This window comes from Acomys minous, assembly GCF_964271855.1.
Source record: "Acomys minous genome assembly, chromosome: 20".
Lineage (NCBI taxonomy): Eukaryota > Metazoa > Chordata > Mammalia > Rodentia > Muridae > Acomys > Acomys minous.
Genome location: NC_140502.1, coordinates 11,214,295 through 11,242,265, shown reverse-complemented (window position 1 = coordinate 11,242,265; position 27,971 = coordinate 11,214,295). Strand labels below are relative to the sequence as shown.

At 37.3% G+C, this 27,971-nt stretch overlaps 1 protein-coding gene across 1 annotated transcript in view; it reads right to left on the bottom strand.

Annotated features, from left to right (window-relative positions):
• LOC311590917 (uncharacterized protein) overlaps positions 1–27,969 on the bottom strand; it is a gene marked incomplete at its 5' end in the record, with an annotated part of 71,249 nt that extends 43,280 nt beyond the window's left edge. Inside the window, 8 exons of the mRNA XM_084770210.1 lie at positions 192–274; positions 12,167–12,810; positions 14,438–14,561; positions 17,135–17,362; positions 18,887–19,194; positions 19,528–19,699; positions 19,986–20,277; positions 27,932–27,969. Coding sequence (XP_084626336.1) covers positions 192–274; positions 12,167–12,810; positions 14,438–14,561; positions 17,135–17,362; positions 18,887–19,194; positions 19,528–19,699; positions 19,986–20,277; positions 27,932–27,969 — 1,889 coding nt within the window. The remainder of the gene's footprint in view (positions 1–191; positions 275–12,166; positions 12,811–14,437; positions 14,562–17,134; positions 17,363–18,886; positions 19,195–19,527; positions 19,700–19,985; positions 20,278–27,931) is intronic.
• Positions 27,970–27,971: the final 2 nt, after the last annotated feature.

Sequence of the window (27,971 nt, the reverse complement as noted above, 5' to 3'; positions counted from 1 at the left end):
CATATTGTAGTTTTGTTTATGAGAAAAAATAATTCATCTCTCTTCCATGTCAAGTGCTATCTGTCCCATGTACATCAAACATATTACATGATTCTGAATGATTCACTCAGAATTATGTAGTTTCCATTTAAAAATTGTATCTCTATGTTGTTTTTATTTTTAAAAATAGTCTCTATTCGAATATTCTTTACCTATACAGAACATGTATCATTGAGAATTTCAGAAACAGAAAAAGGAATTCAGATTTGGGACTTGTGCTTTCAATAACTATATCCTACAACAAATGTTGGGAAACATCAATTATTTAAGTTGTATGCGTAGCCTAGTTGTCCAATGTTCTGTGTTTGAAACAACTGGGAAAGTCAGAAAATTTGTATGAATCCTATATTCCTAAAACATTCAGCTATGTATAGAAAAATTACTGAAAGAGAAATGAAAGAGGTAATTATGTCTAAAGTCTCAGAAAATAAAGAATTCATACATAAAGGGAGAAGATGTATGGCTGTTAAATAATGGCAAAATTTAGTTAGTAAGTAACTCCTCTGTTCTCAAGTGTTGCCACCTATCACATAATACAACTGCCACTAAGGCAAGCAAAAAAGGGATCTAAAATGTAAACAGTGTGAGTGATAACCTCACTTTTAAAAAAATCCAAACATATTCATTACAGTCCAAGAGTGTGAAGAACTCACCTTGGTTGTATATAAAAGCTAGTCTTTGTACACCTATACAAGTAATTATGGAACAACAGGAACATAGTTCCCAGTAACCTGATCTCTTACTTCCATTCTCAGTGGAGCCTCAGAAACCATAGTGTGACCACACACAAGGAATTGGAGAGAGTGTCTTTGTATCTATGTGGAAGCTCTAAAGAGCCACGTGTAGCACAAACACTACTAACACAAACAGAACAAACACTACATGCACAAGGAGATACAGCAGACTGTACAGTCATTTACTGTAATGTACTTAGGATAAAACTTGTTGAAATACATGGGATTGTTTTCAGTCATACATCACTCGCTATGGTATAATGGAAACTATGATTAGGAGGACTATATATGCTGGGTCAGTATGAGAGATGTTGTTTTTCAGTCAGCCTACTGCTTTCAATGAGGTGCCTAACAGAAATAAAATCAGAAAATTCCTGAAGATCATTATAAGTAGAAAAAAGCAATGTGTCTGTAAAGAAGTAATAGTTCACTCTTGTTATACAGGCGATGGGAACAGGGTAACAGACTCAAAGTATTGCTATGATCCTCATCAAATACCCCACGAAATATGTGTCAGGATATTTAAATGGAAGATATTTAAAAAGCACTTACAATTTATTCAGATATTTGTTCCAATGCTCTCTGCCTAGTTTCTCAGGGTCGATTCCAAGGAAGAAGACACAATTTGGCCCCAAGTCCAGTACTTTATCTTCCTTCAACTTCATTCTCCAATAACACCTAGGATGAATGAAACTGGCCAGGAGAAGGGACATGTTCAGTAGCAAGAAATGGAAAATCCAAGCACACATACTTGTCCTGCCTTAAACCTGGGCAATGTGGAATCTGAACTGCTATCCACACATGAAATGAGCACCTATGTTTTTTGACCTGCTTTTATTTCTCTGGTCAAAGAGACTCTAGCTGTATGTTCTTGTTTCCTTGTTTTCCACATTGATGCTGATTGCTGGAGGAATTTTTAACACTCTCTTCCCTGGGGTGCAACCGATATCCAGAGTCTATAGGAAAAGCATGGGTAGGTAAATAAATATGTGAATAGTTCAGGTAAAGGTTCAATGAACTCACATATGTTTTAAAATTTAAAGCCCCTGGGAGAAAATTCTTTTGTTCAAATGTGTTCCTTTGAATGTCCAAACAAAATGATTATGTGAGGAAAATAAAAATGATCTCAGTGTATTCTGTTAGATGATCAACATGGAAACATACAGAAATGGTTAAGGAAGGACTCACAACACTCCAATTTATGGGGACACATTGGGAATTGCATTGTAAAACCCAAGGCAGAGAGAGATTTACACATTTAAAGCAATTGAGACTCGAAAAGCAAGCATATGGGGACCATTCTAAACTTTTTACTGATACAGATTATCCAAACAAAGCTTTTGCTTCCATTGACTTGAATATCAATAAACAGGTCCAATACAGAAATCTACTTAGTATTGCTATATCCAAAATCATCTATCTTGTTTACAAATTAAAGGTTGATATTTAAAGGTTCAGCAAGATCTAGAGAGAACATCAGATCTGTGTTCCTTGTTTCAAATCCTAATAAATAGCAAGCAGTCCTACACCCAACCAATCCTTGTTCATGAGAATGTAAGCCGAATATTTGAGTTTAAATCACTGTCTTTCTCCCAGATTCTCAATTTTCTAATTCAATACTGTGGGCTGAACCATTTCTTCTACTTTTTTTTGATTCCCTAAACTCCTTTTTTTCATTTTACATTCCAGTCATGGCAGTGAAGAAGTATTGTCTTGCCACCATGCACTTGGTAGAAATTGGCCTCAGGACCTATAGAAGTCCTCTCAGTGCTCTTATCCAGTGTGCCATCTCCTCATCCCCATCTAACCATATTTATATTTTAAATCTGGGTTAAGTAAAGAATTTATACAATGAAATACATTGTTCTTCGAATTGTTGAGTTTTATTCCCTCATTTTTAGATGACGGATGGATGATTAGAATTTGAGGATACGCAAACAAAACTAAGAGATGAAGGTGACTAATGAGAGAGGTGAAAGAGGCTAAGATTACATTCAGTTGTTCATTTAATCATCTTTACAATAATCACTTGCTTGTGTGTGTTGAACACTTAATAATACAAATATTTTACATAGTATTTTACATTTATTTATTTATTTATTTACTTATGTAGTGTGTATGCATGTGTGCTTCTTCACGGACTTAGTTAAATGGTTCTCTTTGTGCAGTATTAGTCCTGGGATGGAAGTCAGGGAGTCAGGCTTTGTCACCCCTCCAGTGGAATCTGTGTGACAAATACTACACAGGGCTGATGCTAAGACCCCCGAAAAGGCAAGTATCTCCTCGACTGGGGTTGATTTTCTGCTGGGAGAAAAGCTGCTGTTAAATTTCTTTCATTGTGTTTTGATATATCTTCATTCTTTAGTTTTAGCTGCATTTCACTCCCAAAGTAGGAATCTCAGACATAAACATGGTCACTACGAGATGACCCTGACTTGGGACTGCAGCCAGGAACTGTCCAGGTCCAGAGTAGTCCTGCTTCAATTCAACTTTTAAAAGAAACATGACTAGAAATTAACCATTATTTAATAAGTTATGCTATGGTCTATAAAGAAGTGGAGTATTTCAAAAGATTCCAGGTAGTGGTACTCAGATATCAGAAGAGGGAACTGATAGAAAAGGAAAAACAGTCTTGGCACACTGGTGCTGGGCACAAATTTTGTTAGGGAGAGAACATTGACCCTGGAAAAAGGAACACATACATATTGATACCAAGCCAGTAACTTAGAAATGATGACGTCTTTTGCTGTGTGTTCTGTACCTGGTACTGTTTCATTCAAATTTGCAATTCCAAATACGACAACACAATAACTTTGCATTCTGTACCTGAACTGTGTATGCTTGAATCTGCTCTGTGGGAAAATGTAAGCACACTCCCCCCACTTTTGAAATGTATGTTTAAAAACTTAGACTGCTAGCTGCAAAGTACCCTCAGATGCAAAACTCATCTGAGTGGGTGTGTCTGTTTGCCACACCTAATCTCTGTTCACTGACTCTTCTAGAACCCCCATTCCCAGGGACCTACCCCTGATTGAGCCTGTCCACGGCAGGTGGTGCTCGATCCACAGGGCTTGCTGGGAGCAAGTTTATCTCTCCTCTTTTTACATACTTTTTCAAACAGAGATAAAGACCTCGCCATAGAGTGCTGCAGACTCCTCAGCAAAGGACAGGCTGAGCCAACAGGGCAAGTAGATAAGAACCATGGGGCGATCTCAGTCCTAGAAGAGAGTTATGCTCTTGGCAGTTGTAAGTCATATGTCTGAAGACAGAGGAATAAAAACCTCAAAAAAGAAGTTGTCATAATTTTATGACTTTTTGTTAAAAGTGAGTCCCTCGTTCCCACTGGAAGGAAGCCCGCCTTTAGAGAACTGAAAAAGAATAGGAGAAGAAATGAGGAGATACTATGAAGCTCATGGTCCAAGTCAGAGACCAGCACAGACATTTTCCTTGTGGGTAAATATTAGAGATCTGCTATTAGACAAATGTGGAATGCAGTTCTTTGTAGAGGAAGCATCCACTGAGGAGGAGGTTGCTCCATTAAGAGCCAGGCTAGAAGAGATGCTACAAAGGTTTGTTCCTCCCTCTGAGAGATCAGATATTATTAAAACAACTTACATGAAAAATGCCTATACTCTCTGCCAGGATCTAATTAGAAAAACAGGGAGTGTGAATGCCGCAGACAGAGCTAGTTCCAGTGGATAGCCTACAGTATAGGTTTATAATGGAAACATTTTTATGCCGTCAAAACCTGCAAGGAGGTAACCACTAGAAAATTTCATATTTTTCCTTGTGGTCAGGAGAGTCATATTACTGGTGACTGCTACAAGGAAAAGCAGACCTTCAAAAGATGAACAAGTCTCCAGGGTTGTGGCCTCAGTGTAAGGAAGGAAAGCATTGGAAATATGAGTGTAAATCAAAGTTTCACAATGAAGGGACCTCACTTACAGATGGGGAAACAAAAAACGGGATAAAGGGCCAGCCCTTAGCCCCTAATTAGAAAGAGAGCACAAAGAGGAGGAACAAAGTAGCTCGGATAGTTTGGCCCATGAATTGAACATCTTAGACCTGCAAAGAGCAACATCAGGAAGTGCAGGATTAGATCTTACAGTAGATAAGAATTATCTGCTTTCCCTTTACGAGGGAGATAGTTAATAGGGACAAGATTTAATGGGCCATTTCCTTTAGGTAACTTTTGCCTTATAACTGCAAGAAGTTCAAATTATAAGAAAAAAATTGAAGTGCCCCCAGAAGTAATTGACTCTGACTTCCAGGGAGAAATAAAGATTATTATTAGTTCTTTAAAGGAGACTGTACAATTGCACAAGAATCAGCGGGTAGCTTCCCTTTGTTTAGCTGCCTAATGCAATTTTAAAGGAAGATAGAGGCAAAGAGGGATTTGGTTTCATGGAAGTAATACATCGGTCTCAGGAGATACCTAAATAGAGACCTCTAAAAACCATAAAATTAAGAAGGGAATGATGTTTAAGGAATACTAGATACTGGAGCAGACAAATCAGGGAGATGGAAATTTTTTATAAGATTTAAGAACTGTAGATAGCCTGCTACCCTTCCTCTGAGTGCCAAGAAGAGACTTGATACCCTATGGGATATAAAGGGGGAGAAGTCTCCCTCAGTCACAGTCACAGGGGAGGGGAGTAAGGAGAAAATCGGATGAGTTAGGAACAGAAATATACAAGGGATGGGATAACCATTGAGATGTAATATGAATAAATTAATTAAAAGATTTTAAAAAAGAACTGTAAATAGGAATATGCCTCATATGGGGGCCGTTCAAGCTGGTCTTCTTTCTCCTGTTGCTAGTCGCAAAGACTATTGTATTATTGTTATAAATCTAAAACATTGTGTCCTCACTATTGAATTGCATCCTGAAGATTCTCATACATTTGCATTTAGCATACCTTCAGTTAACTTTCAGAGACATTGTCAAAGTATCAGTGGAGCATTTTGCCACAGGTTATGAAAAATAATCCCACTCTTTGTCAGAAATTTGTAGATCAGGTAAGTTATGTAAAGGTGTATCTGTTTTATTCTCAAGTTTAAGGTCTTAGTATGGGATTTAGTTTGTCCATAGGTGATGATTGCCTTGTGTTGGAAATGGTCTTTGTCAGGTGCAGTTAGTTGAATTCTGAGGACTATGAGAAGTATAAATAGGGGAACGAGAGAGAGCAAGAGAAAGAGAGAGAGAGAGAGAGAGAGAGAGAGAGAGAGAGAGAGAGAGAGAGGTATTGGAGAGGATTGAGAGGGAAAATGTGTCGCAGTTTAAAGAAATGGACCAATGGAGAAATGATGGCATCTTGAAGCTGACAGAGAGCAAGAGGACTCAAATAGGAGTCCTTGGAGGATGGTGCTCCCAGAGAGAAAGCAAGATGCTTCCACAAGTTTAAACCACGAGGAGAAGCAGGCAGGTTTACACACATTTCTCCAATAAACTTCTTTCTCTCATATGTATTTTTGGCATGTCAGAAGTGTTTGAAGTGGAGAAGGGAGGTAGAGGCAGTAAATACCAAAAATAAATCAAGTTTAAAATAAGTGTCAATGGACATAAGAATAAACATGCCGAAGGCTGAACGACTGCCTGTCCATTTGTCAGTAGATTAGTAGAAATTCTTCCCTTGATCTTGTGACCTCACAAATCATACATGTTTTTGACAAGGTTTATATAACATGTGTGTACGTACTTTCATGGAGCAGGCATAAAATCTTATGAGAGATGGTTGATTGCCACCCAAACATCCATTCCACTTCTTAACTTTTACGTCAGTGCTGTACCTACATCTGGGTAACTAGATGGATGACCTTTCTTCTCCATCAGCTTTCCTGCACTAAAAACATAAAGCAGTATGGAGGAATCTTCCAGATCAGTTGCAGCTTAATTTCTGCGTCTTTATTCATGAGGACTTCAGCCATAGGCGCTCATCATTTGTTTCTAATGGGTGACTAAGAACAATGGTAATATTCTTTCTTTCTTTCTTTCTTTTTTTTAATTTTCGAGACAGGGTGTCTCTGTGCAGCCTTGGCTGTCCTGGACTCACTTTGTAGACCAGGCTGGCCTTGAACTCACAGCGATTCGCCCGCCTCTGCCTCCCAAGTGCTGGGATTAAAGGCGTGCGCCACCATGCCCGGTTGGTAATATTCTTTCTTTTGGAAGGTTCTGAGGGATCCCTGTCCATCAAGAGAAATTAAGGTTGACATTGGGGTTTTAACTTAGATTCCTGTTTTTTAATTAAATTTTACAAAACCTTCCATTTGGTTTTTTTTATTTTGCTTAGAAACCTATGGCTTCTTGGATCAACATTATTCATCTATGCTGCAAAAGTTAGTTAAAACATTTGAACTTTAGCTTATCTGAGCATGAGTTAACTTACCCGTATAAATACTTCCAGATCAATTCAATTTTACAAAAATTAGTTTTTATTAGTATTATACAGATTTCCATTCTGTTTGTATATGGTGCATTTTCATTATCCATCCATCCATCCATTCAACAGTGACAAACATTGACACTGAATCAACTTCTTAGATAATATAACAGGAATGCTTTGGTGTCTGTCATAGCATACAGAGTTATTTGGGCACATACTAGATCCTGTAGCCGTTTCAATTTTAGCCTTTTGAGAATTCTATAAACTTATTTCCAAAATGTGTTGGTCACACTGTCACTTAGACTGAATAAAGGGTCCTCTTTCACCATTTTGCCCCAATGACCTAACTCATGTTGTGGGCTTTAAGTACAAACAAAAGCTGGTTGATTACTCCAATAGCATTCATGTTACTCTTGCACCAGTGAACATCTCTTGCCAGGCCAGATATTATGATGGATCACAGGGTTATCACCTGGGTGAAATTGTTGTACACCTTTTCCCTACCACATGTATATCTTCTGGCACTGTGAATGTTTTCCAAAAATGCTGAGCTCCCAGGCCAGCACTAATTTGATTTCTCTCTCCATTAACTCAAGTGATAAGAGTCTTTTTTTTAGTGATATAATCATAAATCATAAATTTATTTTAAAAATTCTTTGGTATGTATATAACTTCATCATTGTTGTGAGTTAACTCAGCCAGAGAGCAGACTGACATGCTCAAAGCCAGAGAGACTTTAGTCTCATTGGCTGGCCATGACATGTGGAGCTCACCCAAACCATGCCACCCTGAGGCTTCGCCATTTTGGGGTTTTTATGTATAAAAATCACATCCTGGTTTGACACTCTTCAATGAACAAGAACACTTAGCAATACGTGGAGATACAGAAGCCAAAAACACATGGCTAGTACATTTAAACACTCTCTTAGAATTATGGGGTGTATGGCTTAGATCGTTTTTTCCCATTCGGCAGGTCTTAGGGTCTACATGCTAGGCTATTAGGTCAGAATGCTGCCTTGGTACCTTTAACACGGCATCAGTTGTGTTGAGGTCTGGGGTCTGTTACAGCATTATTAAAGGCAAGATCAAATTTGCATGCTATTGAAAGGGGTATAGTTTTAGTTTTTCCATAAAGATTGAAATGTTGGCTGGATATTTTATACTCTAGGATGCACAGATTTTCAACATCTTTCAGTATTAATCAATATTTTGATTTTATAATCATTAATGCTGAGAACACTGCTTCATATAAATAGAAAATAACTATGTCTATGTCTAGGCCACTTCAGAAATTGTTGGAAATTCTGTTCAAATTTCAAGCCAAATTTCTTTTAATAGAAACGAAACACAAGTCATCAATTCAAACAACAATTTTAACTGTTAAGCATTCTGATACAATATAACTCAAAGATGCAGTAGTTTGAAAGTTAAATGTTGAGGAATGTAGCTAGATTGGATAATTCTGAGTGTCTTTGTTTTCAGTGATTAAACTATTAGGATTTTTATAAATGTAGGAAATTTTACATGTACAGTAAAAACACTGTACTAACTGGATGTCTATGTGTAAAAAAATGCAACTGGACCCATATTTGTCACCTTGTACAAAACTCAAATCCAAGTGGATTAAAGACCTCAACATAAAACCAGAGACACTAAATCACTTAGAAGAAAAAGTGGGGAAGAGCCTGGAACATATTGGCACAGGAGACAACTTCCTGAACAGAACACCAACAGCCCAGGCATTAATGTCAACAATTAATAAATGGGACCTCATGAGGCTGAGAAGCTTCTGTAAGGCAGGTGACACGGTAAAGAGAACAAAGCGACAGCCTACAGACTAGGAAAAGATCTTCACCAACCCCACATCTGACAAAGGTCTAATATCCAAAATATATAAAGAACTCAAGAAATTAAATACCACCAAACCAAATAACCCAATCGAGAAATGGGGCATGGAACTCTCAACAGAGAATTCTCAACAGAGGAATATCAAATGTCTGAGAAACACTTAAAGAAATGCTCAACCTCCTTAATCATCAGGGAAATGCAAATCAAAACAACGCTGAGATTCCATCTTACACCCATCAGGATGGCTAAGATCACAAATTCAAGCGACACCACATGCTGGCGAGGATGTGGGGAGAGAGAAACACTCCTTCATTGCTGGTGGGAATGCAAACAAGTACAACCACTTTGGAAATCTATCTGGTGCTATCTCAGAAAAATGGGAATAGGGCTTCCTCAAGACCCAGCTATTCCACTCCTTGGAATATACCCAGAAGATGCTCTAGCACACAGCAGGAAAATTTGCTCAACCATGTTCATAGCAGCCTTATTCATAATAGCCAGAACATGGAAACAGCCTAAGTCTCCCTCAATAGAAGAATGGATAAAGAAACTGTGGTACATATACACTATGGAATACTATTCAACTATTAAAAACAAGGACTTCCCAAAATTTGTGGATAAATGGATTGAGCTAGAAATGATCATAATGAGTGAGTTAACCCAGAAGAAGAAAGACTCAAATGGTATATACTCACTTATATCTGCATATTAGCCCAAGGGGCATGTCCTATGAAAGCCTTCACTTACCAGGAAACTGAGACAGAGGAGAGGACATTCTAGTGGGACTCTAGATTAGAGAATCTTGGGAGAAAGGCAAAGTAGAAGGACCCAGAGGGTCCTAGAAGCCTACAAGTAGAACATTATGATAGGCAGATTTGGGCCCAGGGGTCCCACTCAAACTAAGGCACCAGCCTAGGACAATACCGGCGGTAAACCTTAAGCCCCTACCCAGATCTAGCCAATGGACAGAACACTCCCCACAGTAGAGTGGAGAGTGGGATATTACTTTCTCACATACTCTGGTGCCTCACCTTTGACCATGTCCCCTGGACGGGGAGACCTGGTGGCACTCAGAGGAAGGACAGCAATTTACCCAGAAGAGACTTGATACCCTATGATCATATAGAGGGGGAGGAAATCCCCCTCAGTAACAGTCATAGGGGAGGGGAATAAGGGGAAATTGGGAGGGAGGGAAGAATGGGAGGATACAAGGGATGGGATAACCATTGAGATGTAACAAGAATAAATTAATAAAGGAGGAAAAAAATACCATATATACCTGTATGAAATTTTAAAAAAAGAAATAACTAATATTGTGTTCAAAATACTCCCCGAAATATCTCAGCTTAGATTTTAGACTATTTATTATTTGTTACTAATTACAGTGATAAGAGTCTTAATTTCATATTCTGAGTGGAACTCAAGAGCAATGGCAATAGGTTATCACATTTAGGTAAGCCCATGAGATCCCATGGACCAACGCCACAAAAAATAACCTATACCTGTCACTGACCTATTGTGAGGAAGAGCCATTGTGTTCCTTACCTTTTCGTGTAACTCCATTTAAGCTTCTTTTTGCTTAGTAATATGCATATAAGCATATTTATACTATTATTTTCTGTGTATATCTGTGTGCCTCAGTGTATTCATATGTAACACGTGTATTCATGTGTATGTGGAGACCAGAAGATGGTATTAGATCTTGGAAGTGGAATTGCAAGTGGTTATGAGCCACCTGATGTAGGTTCTGATAAATGTATTGGGCCATCTGCAAGACTGTCAAGTGCTCTTAGCCAACAAGCCATAACTATAGTAAAGAATTAATATATCTCAGAATCCTTTTGCAGTAGTAGGTTACATAATATTGTCCCAGGGATATTGATGCAAAAAAGCCCATCATGGTAGTTTCTAGTGTAATAACAAAATATTGAGATGATGTGACATATGCATAAAATTTGAAGGTCAGTGTATCTACAATTCACATGTAGTATAAGAGATCATTTAAACAAGCTATTCTTCTTGTGTAAATGTTTTACTGGGTCTCTCTTAAATGTAAATTGAGTGTTTTCATATGAGATGTACAAAGAGAGACCCAGTCATCTTTTCTCACATCTCATCCTTCCATTGTAGATCTTATAATCCTGAAAAGCAAACTCCTGGTCCACTTTGAATAAAATGTAATTTTAAGTGTGTGTGTGTGTGTGTGTGTGTGTGTGTGTGTGTGTGTGTGTGTGTGTGATTGTATTTTTGTATAGACATGTAGGTCCAGGGCATCTCATGGGTTTTGGAGCTACTGTTACAGGAGGTTGGGAGCATCAATTTTCAAGACTACAATGGAAATTTAATCAGGTCCTCTCAAAGCACAAGGCATACTAATAACGACAATGTCATCAATATATCTTTTAAAATATTCTGTCTCTTCATCACAATATTTCTCTCAATTCTATGCTACATTACTCTAATTCCTAGAATAACATTAAGGTATCTTTCCTTCCCACAGCAAGGAATACATTGTATTAACTTTATCTTCAAACTACAGTTCTCTCTATTAAAATATCAGGTATTTTACCCCCACCACTGAGTTGTCACAAAAGTCATGATTATTCACCAAAATATTAAAGCTAGAACTTTTTCTTAATGGTTATTTTTTTTGTATTTTATAGCAGTAAATTACAGTTCCGCACTAAACTTTTTTTAAATAGCTAGGTCTTGTAAAATAGGGGAAGGATCCAAGTTTATATGGAAAGTGTAAACAATAGCAGAAAGAGTAGACATCACGATACTGATATCCAATATCTTTATAGGAAACAGTGAGAGTCATTCTAAAAGCAGGTAGATCTTGTATTTCACCCCAGTATTTGGTGGTTATGCAGAAACATTACATTGAAACTCATGAACTATTTGTTTATGAATAATATTTCTCCTGATCTTTTGAACAGAATTTCTGTGTGGTCTTAACAAAATTATATAGACCTTAGGAACAAAGATGCATCCAAGCATCCCTGCACTGGAAGCCAAGATGGAGAAGATCTCCATAGCAACCATGACCTTGCCCTTGGTGCTGTGATATACAGGGATGAATGTGACCCAGACACTGCAGAACACAAGCATGCTGAATGTCAGGTACTTGGCTTCATTGAAGGTGTCAGGCAGGTTTCTTGCCAGGAAAGCCACAGTGAAACTTCCCATGGCCAGGCAGGCCAAGTATCCCAGGACACAGTAGAATGCAGTCACTGAGCCCTTGTTGCACACAATGATGATATGGCCATGCTCAGAGTGTGCATCTATATCAACAAATGGAGGGGAAGATGCTAGCCAGATTGCACACAGAATACATTGAGATAGGGAGCAGATGGGAATGATGTAGTTAGGAGCCCCTGATACTAGGATGTACTTCATCTGTCTTCTGGCTGTGACTTTGAAAGCCAGAACTACAGTGATTGTTTTGGATAGAACTGTGGAAATGGCCACGGTGAATGCAATTGCAAATGTGATTTGCTGCAGGATACAGGTGGCTGAGTTCGGATGGCCAAGGAAAAGCAAGGAGCAGAGGAAACAGAATAGGAGTGACATAAGTAAGAGGTAGCTGAGGGTTCTGTTATTGGCCTTCACAACCGGAGTGCCATGGTGCTTCACAAAAACTCCAAAGACCACAGCAGTTAATGTAGAGAAGCACAAGGCCATTAAGGTAAGAGCCATACCTAATGGATCTTCATAGCTCAGAAAGACCACCACTTTGTGCCTACAGTGGTTTTGCTCTGGGTTGGCATACTGGTCCTCTGGGCACTTCACACACTTATCCACATCTGATTGAGAAAGGAAAGTTTTGTTAGTGCTGCTGTCTCATTTTATTGAGAGTTTATTAGAACAGCATTGCAACATCTGTATTTATACTGAGAATATAATCGAAGGAAATCGCTACACTGTGATGCTTCCTTTTTATAATGCTCATTTTCTTTATGGGATACAAAGTTACAGAATTATTTCTTCGTCCATCAATTTTGGTGACATTATGAAACAACTTATGCTTTTGAATTCCAGAAGGAAAATTCATTAACCACAATGTAGCTGATTGTGTTTTGAAATCACCAATCCCATATATTCATTGTTTCCTGAGGTGGTTTATTGTTTTAGGAATGCTGTCTCTATGACATAAGGAAGCCTCTGTCTTCTACTGGGATCAGAACTGTGATTGGTGTTAGATATTCAGTTCACCAGCACCAACACAATGACATAGAAGCAACATTAGATGGAAGTAGTAGGTCATATGCGTGGTTGTGTGTATGTGTGTTTGATTGTGTTTGTGCATGTGTGTGTGTAAGAACATATAACATTAACAAATGGAAACAACCTAAATGTCCCTCAGTTGAAGAATCAATGAAGGAACTGTGGTACATTTACACATTTACACTATGGAATACTACTCAGCTATTACAAACAAGGAAACCATGAAATCTATATTAGTATTACAGAGTACTTGGATTTGGTTACCAACTCTAGAATGACATAGCTCATCGGGTCTGATGTCCTGTTTTGTTCTACGTGGCCTCCTGTACATAAATGGGGTGCACAAAGTCACATAGGGATGCATACATACATGCAAAGAGAACATAATATTATCAATGATATGATTGGAATTTAATCTACATGACTTCTCAGATGAGATTAATTATTAAGAAACAAGTGAGTATAAAATTCACTCACTTTGCAGTTTGACTATCAAAACTCTTGCTTCGAAAAAAAATGTGATCCTCCATGAATTCATAAGAGTCAGTGAGGATAAAGTCATAAGAGTTTGTTGTTCAAAGTAGAAGGATCCAGAGGGTCCTAGAAGCTTACAAGTAGAACATTATGATAGGCAGATTTGGGCACAGGGGTCCCGCTCAAACTAAGACACCAGCCAAGGACAATACAGGCGGTACACCTTAAACCCCTACCCAGATCTAGCCAATGGACAGAACACTCTCCACAGTAGAGTGGAGAGTGGGATATTACTTTCTCACATACTCTGGTGCCTCACCTTTGACCATGTCCCCTGGAGGGGGAGACCTGGTGGCACTCAGAGGAAGGACAGCAGGTTACCAAGAAGAGACGTGATACCCTATGAACATATACAGGGGGAGGTAATCCCCCTCAGGAACAGTTATAGGGGAGAGGAATAAGGGAAAAATGGGAGGGAGGGAAGAATGGGAGGATACAAGGAATGGGATAAACATTGAGATGTAACAAGAATAAATTAATAAAGAAAAAAAAATGAAAAAAAAAGAGTTTGTTGTTGTTGAAGAAATATTAGTAATTGTATTCCTGGAAAGATAAACTTAGAAAAATGACCCATTTTATTTGTGCAGTTGCTTTTCAGACAGCTCTGTAATGTCGGTGAGCTTGGGAGAGGATAATCCACATAAAGAATTTAGCACAATAGCAAATGCTCACTTGTCTCATTAGAAATTTCCTTCTCTGGGCATGGGATGCATTCAAAACAGCAGACTGCCATTCCTTCCCTTGAGAATTTTCTGAATCCAGGACCACAGTCATCACTGCACACAGAAGGAAGCATCTGAGAAAAGTAGACACAGACCGAAATCAGAAGTTTTACTGTTATCTCTCCTATACATTATGTTATTGTGATATGAATAAGCTTATTTTATATAAAAGAACTGAGGGGGCACATGTCCCTTAGTGCTTAATATACTTAATGCAAAGTATATTAAAAAATGAAAATGAATTGATGAAGTAGTGAATTGATTCTTTTTAAAAACAATTTTATTCAATATTTTACATATACATGTGGGTATGAATTTTTGTAACTGTTTATTATTGAATTTTGATCTGTTTCATTCTTTTATGGGGGATAAATATACTGGGTAGAGTAACCGGGGTTGGCAGCTATGTCTCTAAGTTTTTCATATACACCACTGTTACTCTCCTCTAAGAATGTCCATAGTGGAATCGGCTGATATCAATATGGGACCTTTATATTAATGGAGCTTCTCTCTTTAAGCTTGTATTTCTCTGCTTTGTTACAAAACAAATGTAAATAAAATATGCCAAGGGATAGTTCTTTTTTTTTTTGATGATCAGACTTTGGTATTTAAATGAATATTGTATCTAGATGACCACAAACACTGTTGTACTTTGGGGATGCATAGCACATTTTACTGGATACAATATAGACCCCTTTAGTGTTTCCTTCCTCTCCTCTTGTGCTCATGGTTTATTAATTTGAGATTGTCATGATATCCCTTTGATCTCCTATCATTTTTATTCTCCTTGTTGTTTTACCTTCATCATACTTTGAATTTTCTAAATTTTAAGCATGGTCTTCAAGAATTGACATGCTATATTCATTATGAAGTATTCTCTTTGTGTGGCCTTATACTGCTGTTTTAATTTTATTTTTTGATTTTCTGTATCTATTTTAGTTAGATTTTATTTTTTATCTTTATTGAAGTCCTTTGTCCCATAGTCACTCAGTGGCTTATTGTATGCAAGTTTTAATATCTCATTGTATGTTCCTAAAGAACATATCTGACTTTCTTCATTTTTTCAGAATACTCACATAATCATATTTAAGTTTGTTAACAATTTGTCATGGAACACACTCACATTTACATGTATAACTCTAACATTTGGAGTCATGTTTATTCAATATCGTTATGATTATGTTTGTTTGCTTCTTCAATGGGATATGCAAAATTAGAAGCAGAACACTGCTTGTATTATTTCACTCCTGCGTCCACCTCCAGTGGATGCTCATGTAAGGTTGAACTGATGTGTAGTTAAGAAATATGAGACTTCACTTCTTCCCACTGAATGGATATGTAGTTCAGTAGCTACACCTTCAACTTACATGTTCTTTTCCCTTAGAAAGCCTTTTATCATCACTCTTAGAAGAATCATTTACCATACATTTTATTTTATCTTACCAACCTGATATATAACTTCAGATAAAACTTGAAGACTTTCCTGTAATTATCTTTTTAAAAATGGAATGAAATTTGCAACTAAGATACCTTAAACCACCCATATAAGAGCCATAACATTTCTTTTATGAAAGCCAAATTTTTATTACTATCAATTCCTCCCCATGCATAGAAGAAAAGTAGACAGGCTTTTATTAGTTAAAAAGAACTATGCCATAGTTAAGTGTAACAAGTAACGTTCATCAATTGAGCAATTTCTTGTACATGGCATCATCGAAGGATGAAAACATGAACCATTTTCAATAATATTTGTTGCTCACTAGCAATATCCAAATTTGATTTTTAGAACCCATAGTCTGACTATCAACTGTTTTAAGCTTCTAAGAATCTGCATCACTTTTTGGCATCCATCTGCACCACTTGTGCCAGTGTTTCACAAATATCTATGCAGGTAGCACACATATAATGACATAAAAGTAAAAAAGAAGAAAAGGAAAAGCAATGTTATAATTTATAGAATATCTACAAGGTTCCTGAAAATGTTAATTCATGATTAGGAGTTTTTAAATTTTAGGACTTTTGTAAAAAAGTTAGACAGTATAACAATGAAATTTAATGATTTGGCCTGTAGAGATGGCTCAGAGTTTAAGAGCATTGCCTGCTCTTCCAAAGGCCCTGAGTTCAATTTCCAGCAACCATATGGTGGTTCACAACCATCTGTAGAACAACATCTGGTGCCTGCTTCTTGGGAGCAAGTGTACATGTCACCAAAACACTGTATACCTAAATAACAAAGTATTTAAAAATTAATTATTTGCATATGTTTATCTTACTCCTTTTTTACAATTAGCCTCTGTCATTTCAACATTTGTGCCAGAGTTCAAATATCCAGGAAGAAATCGCTGTGTGGTAAGAAGATTGTTATCAAAACAATTTTGCTTACTTTATTGGAAATAATATCAAATAGAGGTGACGAACTGTTTCATATTAATACTAAAACTCAGAAACAGGCTTTGATATGACTACAGTACATAGTGCACATGTCTGAATTTGTCCTGGATTAATAAAACTGTCACCTTAATAACTGAGAAGAAGAAAAGTAATATAGGTTCCCCCAATTGCTTTCTTTTTTCACTAACTTACAATGTGCACACTTAACAGTGTTTAGTGCTGTTGGAGCTAAATCAGCACAGTCAGTTCAACCCACCTTTTTATCTCCTGTGGCCCACTCCATCGCAGATACTGATAAATGGAGCTGTTGACCATGTGGAAAGTATGGGCTAAAGCTTCCCATCTTCACCTTAAGTCGAAGACTGTGTTGCAATTTTGAAATATGGAAAATGTCATATTCCTCTCCCAGTTTTTCTCTCTGGTTCACATTCACTCTGTCACCAACAGGATTAGTGAAGTGGCTCTTCCTCACAAAAGAGTGCAGCTGAAAGACAGGCAGCACACTATAATGTGTATTTCCTTACTTGAAGTCAGAAAATATATTCTGATTTCTTCCAAAAGGAAATTTTAGTAAAAATGCCCAGGGGTGAAATATCAATAAAAGCAACTGGATAAACAAAATTATTGTATTATTCCCAGAATTTTATTTCTTTTAGAGTCTACCAAGCAATTAGACATACTTGTAAAACAAAACATAGATATACAACACACACAAGCAAACATGTAAACCCAAAAATATTCACAAAGATTCAGGGATATACACATAATACAGTGGCACACTCTTTTGCACAAACATACACACAAATACCCAGACACACAAATAAACATACAATGATACACAGATAGACAGACATTAGCAGTAGGGCCTTCGCACTGACACACAGATGTAGAAACACGCAAAACACATACACAAGCACTCACATGCATTGCCTGACATGTACACAAGCAAGCTATACAAAAATAAAGACATTTTCACTGAGTGGCTCTGAAATACTGATAAATTCGTATTTACATCCAAAGGCACATGGAAAGGCAGATAGAATAACAACACCAAACACACAGAGATACACTTAGACTGGAATACAGATGCACATTCATGCAGGCAAATACAGAGAAACACAACACATGCATGCACACACACACAAACACACATGCACACACACACATACAAACACACATGAGCACTCACACACAACACATATGGACATGCACGTGAACATGCACACGTGCACACACACATGCACACATGCACACACACACACACACACACACACACACACACACACACACACACACACACCAGAGGCTCCTATAAACATATTAACTTGACAAAAACATACAGGATGATACATACAGACACAATCACCTATACAATAAAACGTTGATAAACAGATAAACATATGCTCACTTCCACCAAGAAATGAGAAGAAAGGAAGGTTGACATAAAAACATACGTACACAGCCACACAATTATACAAACAGAGGCAAAGCAACGCAAACACATTCAGATAATTATACATTCAAACAACTGAACACAGATGTATGTATTAAACTGAATTATAGATTTGATTCCTGTGTAATTAATCTCACAAACACAAGTAAGGACACTAGTGTCTATTGTGGGGGGGTGCAGAATGAGTAGAGAAAATTTGTAATACCCAGCAATTATGGCAACATATTTGACAAGTAATGAACAAGAAATCATTTTCTCATAAAGGAGAGAATTGATTAAGAAGCATTGATTATATTTCCAGTCTTAGAACAAGTGTGATACTATTCAGGTTCTCTGTATCAAAATCCATGATCTTCACTGAAAAATGTGCCCTCATCTCAAGTGACTTCACAGTCTGCATATACACTATCCTCTAGATTTCATTCCTTAGCTAGAAACTACATAAATCTTCCTAATTTAAAAGTTTTCCTATTCCACCCAGATTTGGCCTGTGAGAGACTCTAAAAGAGTATGATATTGATGAGACCAAATACATTCCAAGGGAAGTAACGGTACCTTAGTGCAATTAATGTTGAGATCATTGTGATAGATCATTGGCCGATGATCTGCCTGTAGAAAAGCTATCTCATGGAGTGCATGGGCCACAGCATACACAGCATTGTATATGTGATAACTGCCATCAATAAAAGCCATGTCAAAAGTCTGTTCCATTAGCCAATCCAATGAGGTATTGGATGAGCAGTTCTTCAGTGTTTTTAATTTAGATGGCAAGACATCACAGTTAAAGTACATCCACTCTAGGCTTGCCAGATATTTGTCTGAGTATTTGAATGGGTTCAATGATCGCAAAAAACTTTTAAAACCTAAAATATCAGCATGGTGGTGTGCAAAAACAAAAGTTAAATGCAATGAGTCAAAGGTAAAGTCCCTCTTATTTATACTGACATCCCACTGTGAGGTGGTGATCCATATTCTCTGCGTACTTAGAGAGTCCCACATTCTTGAGCTCATAGCTAGAGTAGTATCTATGTCACCATAAAGGATAACAACATTTGTGGATGATGTCACCATTTGGTTGTAATACACATCAGCTCTTGACATGTATAATTGCATGTTGACTGGGATCATGTTCACAAAGGCAAGGCAGACTGTATTTTTTTCCATCTCTCGTCTCAAATACCAGAGAAATTCGATACCAACATCATTGTCTGAGATGACTAGACCAATCCAGTTCCAGCTGAAGTAAAGTATGAAGGAGACCATGGCCATGGCAAGTGATATGTACTTGGGGGCCATCTGAATCAGATACGGAAATTGTTCACGATCATCCAGGACTGGCTGGAAAGGTCCATAGGTGAGGTGAAGCCTCTAGGGCATGGGAAGCAGCATGAGTCAGCATATATTTCTAAGAAATTTTATACACATTTTTTTTCTGCAAATGCTGTAGAGATACCCATCAGTAGTTACTTATTCACTCCTCTCTATTTGAAATGAGAAACTGACAAAGCCTTATCATATCTCTGTAGAAGAAGTACCCTTAAACAAATAGATTGACATAATCATGAGGCCAGGCTCCTCCTTAAACTCTTTTAACATCTCTGAATTGATCCAAAGGAGACATGAATTCAAGTTTTCCCACCTAACAAAATCTCACCTCCTGAGGTTGTAACATGTATGTGTGATATGCTGCTGATGTTTCCCAGTTTGGACCAGTAAGCAACACCTTACATGAAGGATCCATGTCACAGAGGTAATTAGGTAAAGGTGCAAAAAACTCATTTTCTAAATAGGCTCTCAACAATTCATATAATTCTGACAGAGTCATACAACTGGCTGTTAGGCCTCTAAATTTTAGAGAAATATTTGGCAAAAGATGAGAGTTCCTGTTAACTTCATCCAAGGAAAAGGCCAATGCCAGATCAAACGGGTACTTTTTAGTTGATTTGCTATAAAAGAACAGAGTGTTTATCACGAACATAGATCTACAGATAATCATTTGTAGTCAATACAAGGCATATCCTGTACTAGACAGTATTGCATTTTACCCCCAAGTATTGAAACAAATGTCTTGTGTCGTGAGATTTTGATGACATCTGAAGCTGGAAACTTGTGAAAGATTTAAACAGTCATAAGAGTGTGTCTTCCATATATAAAATGTGTTATTGACATCTACCACAGAAAATGTTTCCATCTCTGTTTTCTTGTGCTCTGTTAGTAAGTAAAGGCAGGACCAATGGCTTGATAAAGGAATATTTTTGATCAAGTGTGTAACATGGAATTATTGAGCAATATAAACAATACATGTGTTGTGCAAGTCATTGGGTGGATAGTGTATTCTCTTAAAATTAACAACATTGGATAAGGCAGTAAGGAAATGATTTATAGGTATACAGCGGACTTTGGCGAGGGTGGCATTTGGCTCCTATAGTTACAATACTTTTTTATTATTGGTCAATGTAGTTAACATATCCCTTTCTAGCAATCGTAATTATCTTTGTCTTTTCTTTGAGTTCATCTATTGCAGGAGGAGAATCATTTCCTAAAGATTTATATTTAAATAATTTCATATAAGAGAAATACATTTGGTAAAAGATGTATGTATTCATGTGTAGGAATGGCCATGAGAAATGATTATTTGGGCCACAAAGGAACAATAGAATCCTCGGTTTCAAATCATACTTTGCTGTAATCTAGTCTGACCTTACATGCACAGGGATATACTTGCTTCCAGTGTGTCTTCAAGAGATTTACAGACCGGAGTGCGGAGATAAAGATGAGACATCACAATCCCAGTATTATTCATCTGCTTTCTGCTTACACACAGATGTGATTTACTCACACAGCTTATACCTAATAACAACATTTTCTTCTAGAAAATGTCTTTTGACTACCCTTATGTTTACAGTAACAACACTGGAATCCTACTGAGAGGTAGAACATTCATAAATTGCAGTGAAATTTCAACATGCCAATATGAAATGTTGAAACAGCAGTATACAGAATAAAATATCTGGACAAAGTTTGTGCTTTTTCTCATTTATGACTTGGTCATACATATAAGCCATTGTTTTAAAAAGGTATACAAATGAATTAGGGAGCCACAGGAACCTACAGAAAGTTTCTTGTGGACAGATCTGCTCTTTTCATTCTCAACACAGCTTCAGAAGGCATAGAGTGACCACATGCAAGGATTTGGATAGAGTAACTGTGTGTCTAGATAAATGGTCTCAGCTGCTTTGTGTGTCACAAACACCACTGGTCCCAGACTATGCACCAGGAACCACACACCGATGAATGGTCTATCAGCATAGTCTATGGCCATTACTTGCACGTATATATGCTATAACTAATTGAACTAGCATGGGACTCCTTTTAGAAATAAATCACTGGCTATTGTGTAGCTGGAAACTATGAATAAGAGGGATATATTTGTGGGATCAAGGTTCAGTCCCTTTTTTGTTTAGCATCCACTCTTTAAGTGGGAGACTAAGTGGAAACATACTGATCACTCTCTGATTGATGTAAAAGGGGAAATATCACAATAGGTCTTTCAAAGATTTAAAGTTCTTTCTTGGTTTGCATGCTGTGAGAACATGACTAAAAACTCAGAGCACTGTGTTGATCTACATCCTAATATACTTCCAGAAATATTTATTATGATATTTTCCTGGAAAAATATGAACGCACTTACTAAGTATTCAGAAGTTTGTTCCAATCCTCTAGGTGCATGGGCCTCTGTACTGGTTCAAAAGTAAAAGGACAACTTAACAAAAAATTCCTTTCTTTATCTTCATTCTGCCTCAGTCTCCAAAAGCATCCGGAATGAATGAAACTGACCATGAGAATTGGAATGTTCAGGAGCAAGAAGAGGAAAGTCAAAGTGAACATATTTCTTCTGCCTCAACCCTTGACGATGTAGAATGTGAAGTGCCATGCAAATCAGCATATCAGATGGGCACTTATGTATTTTCATCTTTCTCCTCTAATCAAAGGATGAGCTGCTTGAGTATTCATGATCCCTACTCCTGGACACTGCAGGCATTGTGAAGACTCTATATCCTGGGGCTTGGCATCTGATATCCACAGTTCAGGTGATAAACATGGTAGGTTAATGCATATGAAGATAATTCAGTCTTAGGTTCCATGACATCACTCATATTTGTGACCTTTAAAGTCCCTAGGAGGAAGCCATTTAGATTAAATTTAGCCCCTGAAATGTCTTATCAAGCTGATTTCTAGAACACAATTATCAATGATGTCAGTGGATTGAGTCCAAAGATCCACTGGGAGTCTTGCAGTAATGGTTTAGGTAGGACTCACAATGCTCCAGGTCATGGGGACACGGTGGGAATTGTAGTGCCAAGTCTAAGTCAGAGGGAGGCAATTCAATTTAGGGCAAAGGAAACCCACAGAGCATGCACAGTGGGGACTATGCTACACCTGTGACATGTATATGATATCTTAACAAAACCTTTCCATCTATTGTCTTGAAAATCCATAAGCAGGCCCAATCCAGAAATATACTGAATCTTGTTGTATCCAAAATCATCGACTTAGCCACAGACCTACATTTTATTTACACAATCGAGCTTGATATTTAAAGGTTCAACAGGAACTAGAGAGAAACATCAGACCTGTGCTCCTAATTTCAAATAATGAGAAAGGCATATCAGCCCTACAAGCAACCAATAATATTTGAGTTCTAAATAATGATCTCCCTTCCATATACTCAGTTTTCACAGATCAATATCTTCTTCTGTGTCATTTTCTTCCTCATTATCTTTGAAATTCTAAATGGATTTTTATCATTTTACTTTCCAGTAGTTGCAATAACGAAGTCTTGTCTTAAGTATCTCAGAATCAGTGTTTAATATGGAAACTTATATAAGAATTTTCCTGGTCACACATTGGTGATTGTGTGTTCATGGTCTTCTTGCAATGAAAGAGACCACTGGAAAAGCATCACAAATGAGACAAGTCTTTGGTGTGAGTGGTGACACGCCTTATTTAGCATTTGAGATGATGCAATTAAGATTTATACTCTCCTCTGTAACTTGTTGTACATTTCAAAACCATCATTTAACACATGCATGACCTGTGGTTATGTGATGAGCTGTCCTGGAGAGCTAAGATGTGAATCTAGAATAATGTGATTGAAGACCTTAGTAAGAAGACAGAAGAAATTCCTCTTTCAAAGTGACAAATGAAATTTCCCATGCATGAGATTGACCATGATATACAGTTTACTCTTGTGTAATAATAATTATTTGTTTCTTAAAATTATATACAATTTAGTGGATTTCATTGTAGTACATTCACATAAATGTAGCATATACTTAGGTGGCATTTAAACCTCTGTCAACCATAACTTTTATGAATCTTACTACTGAATCAATTCCTCATTTCAAACAACATATTTTTAACTTCATGACTTTTGTGTGGCTATATCCAATTCATAAAAGAACTATGATAGTAACCTGGTAAAAACAGGTATTACACTTGATCGTACCAAGGCTGAGTGAAAGGTGAGGTAGGATAGTTAGATAATGTCTTCAAAACCCTCAGAGATAAACAATTTGAAAAAAATTTTTTTTATTATTTTAAAGATTCACTGACAATGAGACGATTTAACTCCTGCGAACATCCAGCCTACATAAAAGAGAATGATGAACATCAAAGAACTTTCTTATAGAGATGGCTTAAAACATGGCAAAGAAGCCACTGGGCAAATTTTATAATTTCTACCACAGACAGAATTCTGCCTAAAAAGTGGCAAGCTTGGATGCAGGCAGAGTCAGTGGCCAAACTCTGCCCTGACAGAGTAAGCAAGTCCTCAGTAGTCACTGCCTCACAAATATGTCTGTCATATATATTGGGCCGGAAGGCCGAAGAAGTTGCTCCAACATAATAAAGAGTTTTAGGTGACTTCTCACGTAACAAACTGTCTTTGTCATCTTCTTATTTGGAAAGCTAGTAACTTGCACTCCTGGCATACTCAGATAATCAAGTTTATTCCTTCTCAAGTCTCTGATAGAGTTGAAGACTAGGTAGCTTAATTTTACAGGGAAGCTTAGTTGGTTAGAGGGTAAGATGTTTTTATTAATTTATTCATATTACATCTCAATGATTATCCCATCCCTTGTATCCCCCCATTCCTCCCTCCCTCTCGTTTTTCCCTTACTCCCTTCCCCTATGACTGTGACTAAGGGAGGCTTCCTCCTCTTGTATATGCTTATAGGGTATCATGTCTCTTCTTGATAGCCTGCTATCCTTTCTCTGAGTGCCACCTGGTCTCCCCATTCCAAGGGATGTGGTCAAATATGGGGAACCAGAGTTCCTGTGAAAGTCAGACCCCACTTTCCACTCAACTGTGGAGAATATCCTGTCCATTGGCTGGATCTGGGTAGTGGTTTGAAGTTTACTGCATGTAATGTCTTTGGCTAGTGCCATAGTTTGAGCAGGACCCCTGGGCCCAGATCCTCCCATCATAATGTTCTTCTTGTAGGTCTCTAGGATCCTCTTATTCCTTCTATTTCCCCGTTCTCCCTTAATTCTCTCACCCCGAGTCCCAATAGGATGTCCTCTCTTCTGACCCACTTTCCTGGCAAATGAAGACTTTCATGGGACATGCCCTTTGGGCTAATGTGCAGATATAAGTGAGTGTATACCATGTGACTCTTTCTGCTTCTTGGTTAACTCACTCATGATAGAGGTTAAGATGTTATTAAGTCCAGATAGATGTTTTAAATTGATAATGACAAGATGTGATAGAGACTGATTTACATTCAGAAATTTAGGCACACCAAGATCGGAAAGATATTTTCTTCAAGGCTGTCAAACACAAATAGTGAAAACACTAAGAATGTACCATTTGTGTAATTCCTGATTGTGTCATGGTTCTCAGTGCTTTAGGTAGTTTATTGTATATACATGTAATAATTTAAATGTATATGTAAAAAGTAAAAATGTTTAATTAAAGAAAAGAAAACTGTGATATATTCTTCTGTGTTTTTCTACATATTGCATTCACATAACACCTGTATTTTTAATTCCTACAGTTATTTTTAGTTCTCATATGTCTCCTAATGTTTTATACAAAAATTAGTGCACATATGCACACACACATCACAGATCACACTGTTATTACAAGACTCTTGGAAAAGTCTGAAATTTTCAGGTCATTCTGTTTATTATTGTTTGATTCCCTGCTCCACCCTCAATTCCTGCTAATTATGTCATCTAATTCTTTGAAACTGATGTCTATATAAACCTGTCTTGTTGTAGAAGAATCCTTAAAATACTGAAAACATTTTTAAATGTCATATTCTGTAGGTCTCTGAAATTTTGGAGGACCTTATCTATTTATTTTAATATAAAATGTCTATCAATGGAATCATATCTACTTCTTAAGCCTAGGATGTATATACCTGTGCTAAATTGTACTAGTATTTAACATGACCATGAATCTGATTGACTACTCATTAATTTGTATATAAGGCCTTCTGTTCAGGAAAGATGTGAAGGTCAGCCAGGACTCAGCTGGGGTTGAGACAAAGAAAATCCACATCCCTCCCAGAAGGGCAAGAGTGCCTCTGGTTTGTGAAAGGCCAGATAAGCAACTGTACCTGAATAAAATAAAGGCAGCCAAGAGTCAAAGAACTAGATTTTAATTCACTAAGCTTAATGATAAAAGAAACATAAGGGCCTATGAAGGGAGCAGTGGGGACTGTAATCCCCCAACCTTCCAACCTCTGGGTTTTTAAACCGAGGTTAACTGAAAGCAGGAGACTCTCCCAGAACACTTCCCAGGACTTGTCTCCAGTACACCTTTGGCATGTTTTTCTTCAAAGATCCAGCTTTTGACACCTTTTGTGTGTGTTTTAAGGTCTGCAAGGAACTAGCCTTTAACACATTTGGGAGTGGTGGGTTGTTATCAGATGGGGGTCTGCTTACCTATGTCCAAGCATGAAGCTTACCAGGAGGGAGTGTCTCCTCTGCCTGCATACAAGGACCCACACCTGTTGTGCTGTGGAGCCTGGCTAAGCTGGGTTAGATCTGCCTGATTGTGCACGCATGACCCACTGTAGCCAGTAGGTAGGTTCATTTCCAGACCCATTAGGATCATGCAACTGTGGTAATTCAGTCCTTCTACTGACCACATACACATATTGTGAGAAAAAAATTCAATAAAAAGAGAAAATTGAAAGAAGGAAAATACAACTAAGTATTATGGTACTGTACACAAGAGATTTTTAAAAGTATTTATTAAGCATTACAACAGCAATTATATTGATAAAAATATCCTGCCTAAATATTCATTTCATTTTGCATAAATTGTTTGTCTACATTTATATGTGTGTGACACATGGAGTCATTGTGCTGATGCAGATCAAATGTTTTAGTACTGGTGATAGAATCCATTGTGAGACGTGATATGATTACTGCAAATCAAACCTAGATCCCCGACAGGAGCAGTCTATGTTCTTAAACATTAAGCCAACACACTAATTCCATGTTAACAGTTTGAAATATTCAGAATCTGAATAAAATTTGACAATACTTGAATGCCTACATGTGGGAAGAGAAAATTAGTGCAAGGGACTCAGCATGACTCCAGTAGACAAATGTTTAAGGGCAATTGGTATATAATCAAGAAAACCCAAGAGCACTGCCGGTTTATTGAGAAATCTGCCGTTACCTCAAACAACCAAACGGCAGCTATCAATCATCTTGAAGATAGATCTTGATATTCAAAACTGTATTCTTGTCTCTGTACGTATTGTATTCATATTATTAAACACTCTTATACAGAAAATTAAAAGAGAAATAAAATATTTTAGAAAATAAATATAACCCATGGAACATGGGACAAGGAATATTTATATAAACAAACAAAGAAACAAAACAAGCTTGTCTTGGTACGTTCTACTGTAATGCAGATATATTAAGATCCACATTTTCTTTCAATAGCAATGTGACAAATGTAGAGAATTTGATGGTCAGAGTCATAAAATCTTCACAGATGCTACAGGACATCATTTATACATGCTGATTCCCTGCGTCAATTTTTGACTATGACTCTTGTGTTACACTTAAATCTGATATTTCTAACGTGACACACATGAACAGAGATCCAGTCATTTCTTCACTAAACCACATCCTTCCACTGAAGGCTCTCATAATTATGACATCTAAAGCATCCATTGAAAAACAAACCCTAGTGCAGATTCTTATTCTTATTTTTCTATCTTTGAAAATGATGTAATTTGATTGTTTGTTTGTTTGTTTGTCTTAGTATATATTTTTTGTGCATACATGAGTTCAGGGAAACCAGGATGGCAGGAAAGGGCATCATTTATCTCTTGTTTTGTTTTCTTGTAGTGATTTTGGTTTTTGTTTTGTGGGTTTTTTCCTTCTCCTACAGGTGTTTGGGAATCAGAATAGAATATTTCCACACTCTACACAAGCCAAAAAGCCCAGTTTCATAATAAGAGGTTTATCACATGATTATATGGAAAAGGTGGATAACATTAGTAGATATACTGAGTAGCATCACCATTAGAAAAAAGTGTGAGAGTCATCCTAAAAACCTATACATACTGCACTGCAAAATCTATTTGGTGGTTGTGCCGTGCCATTG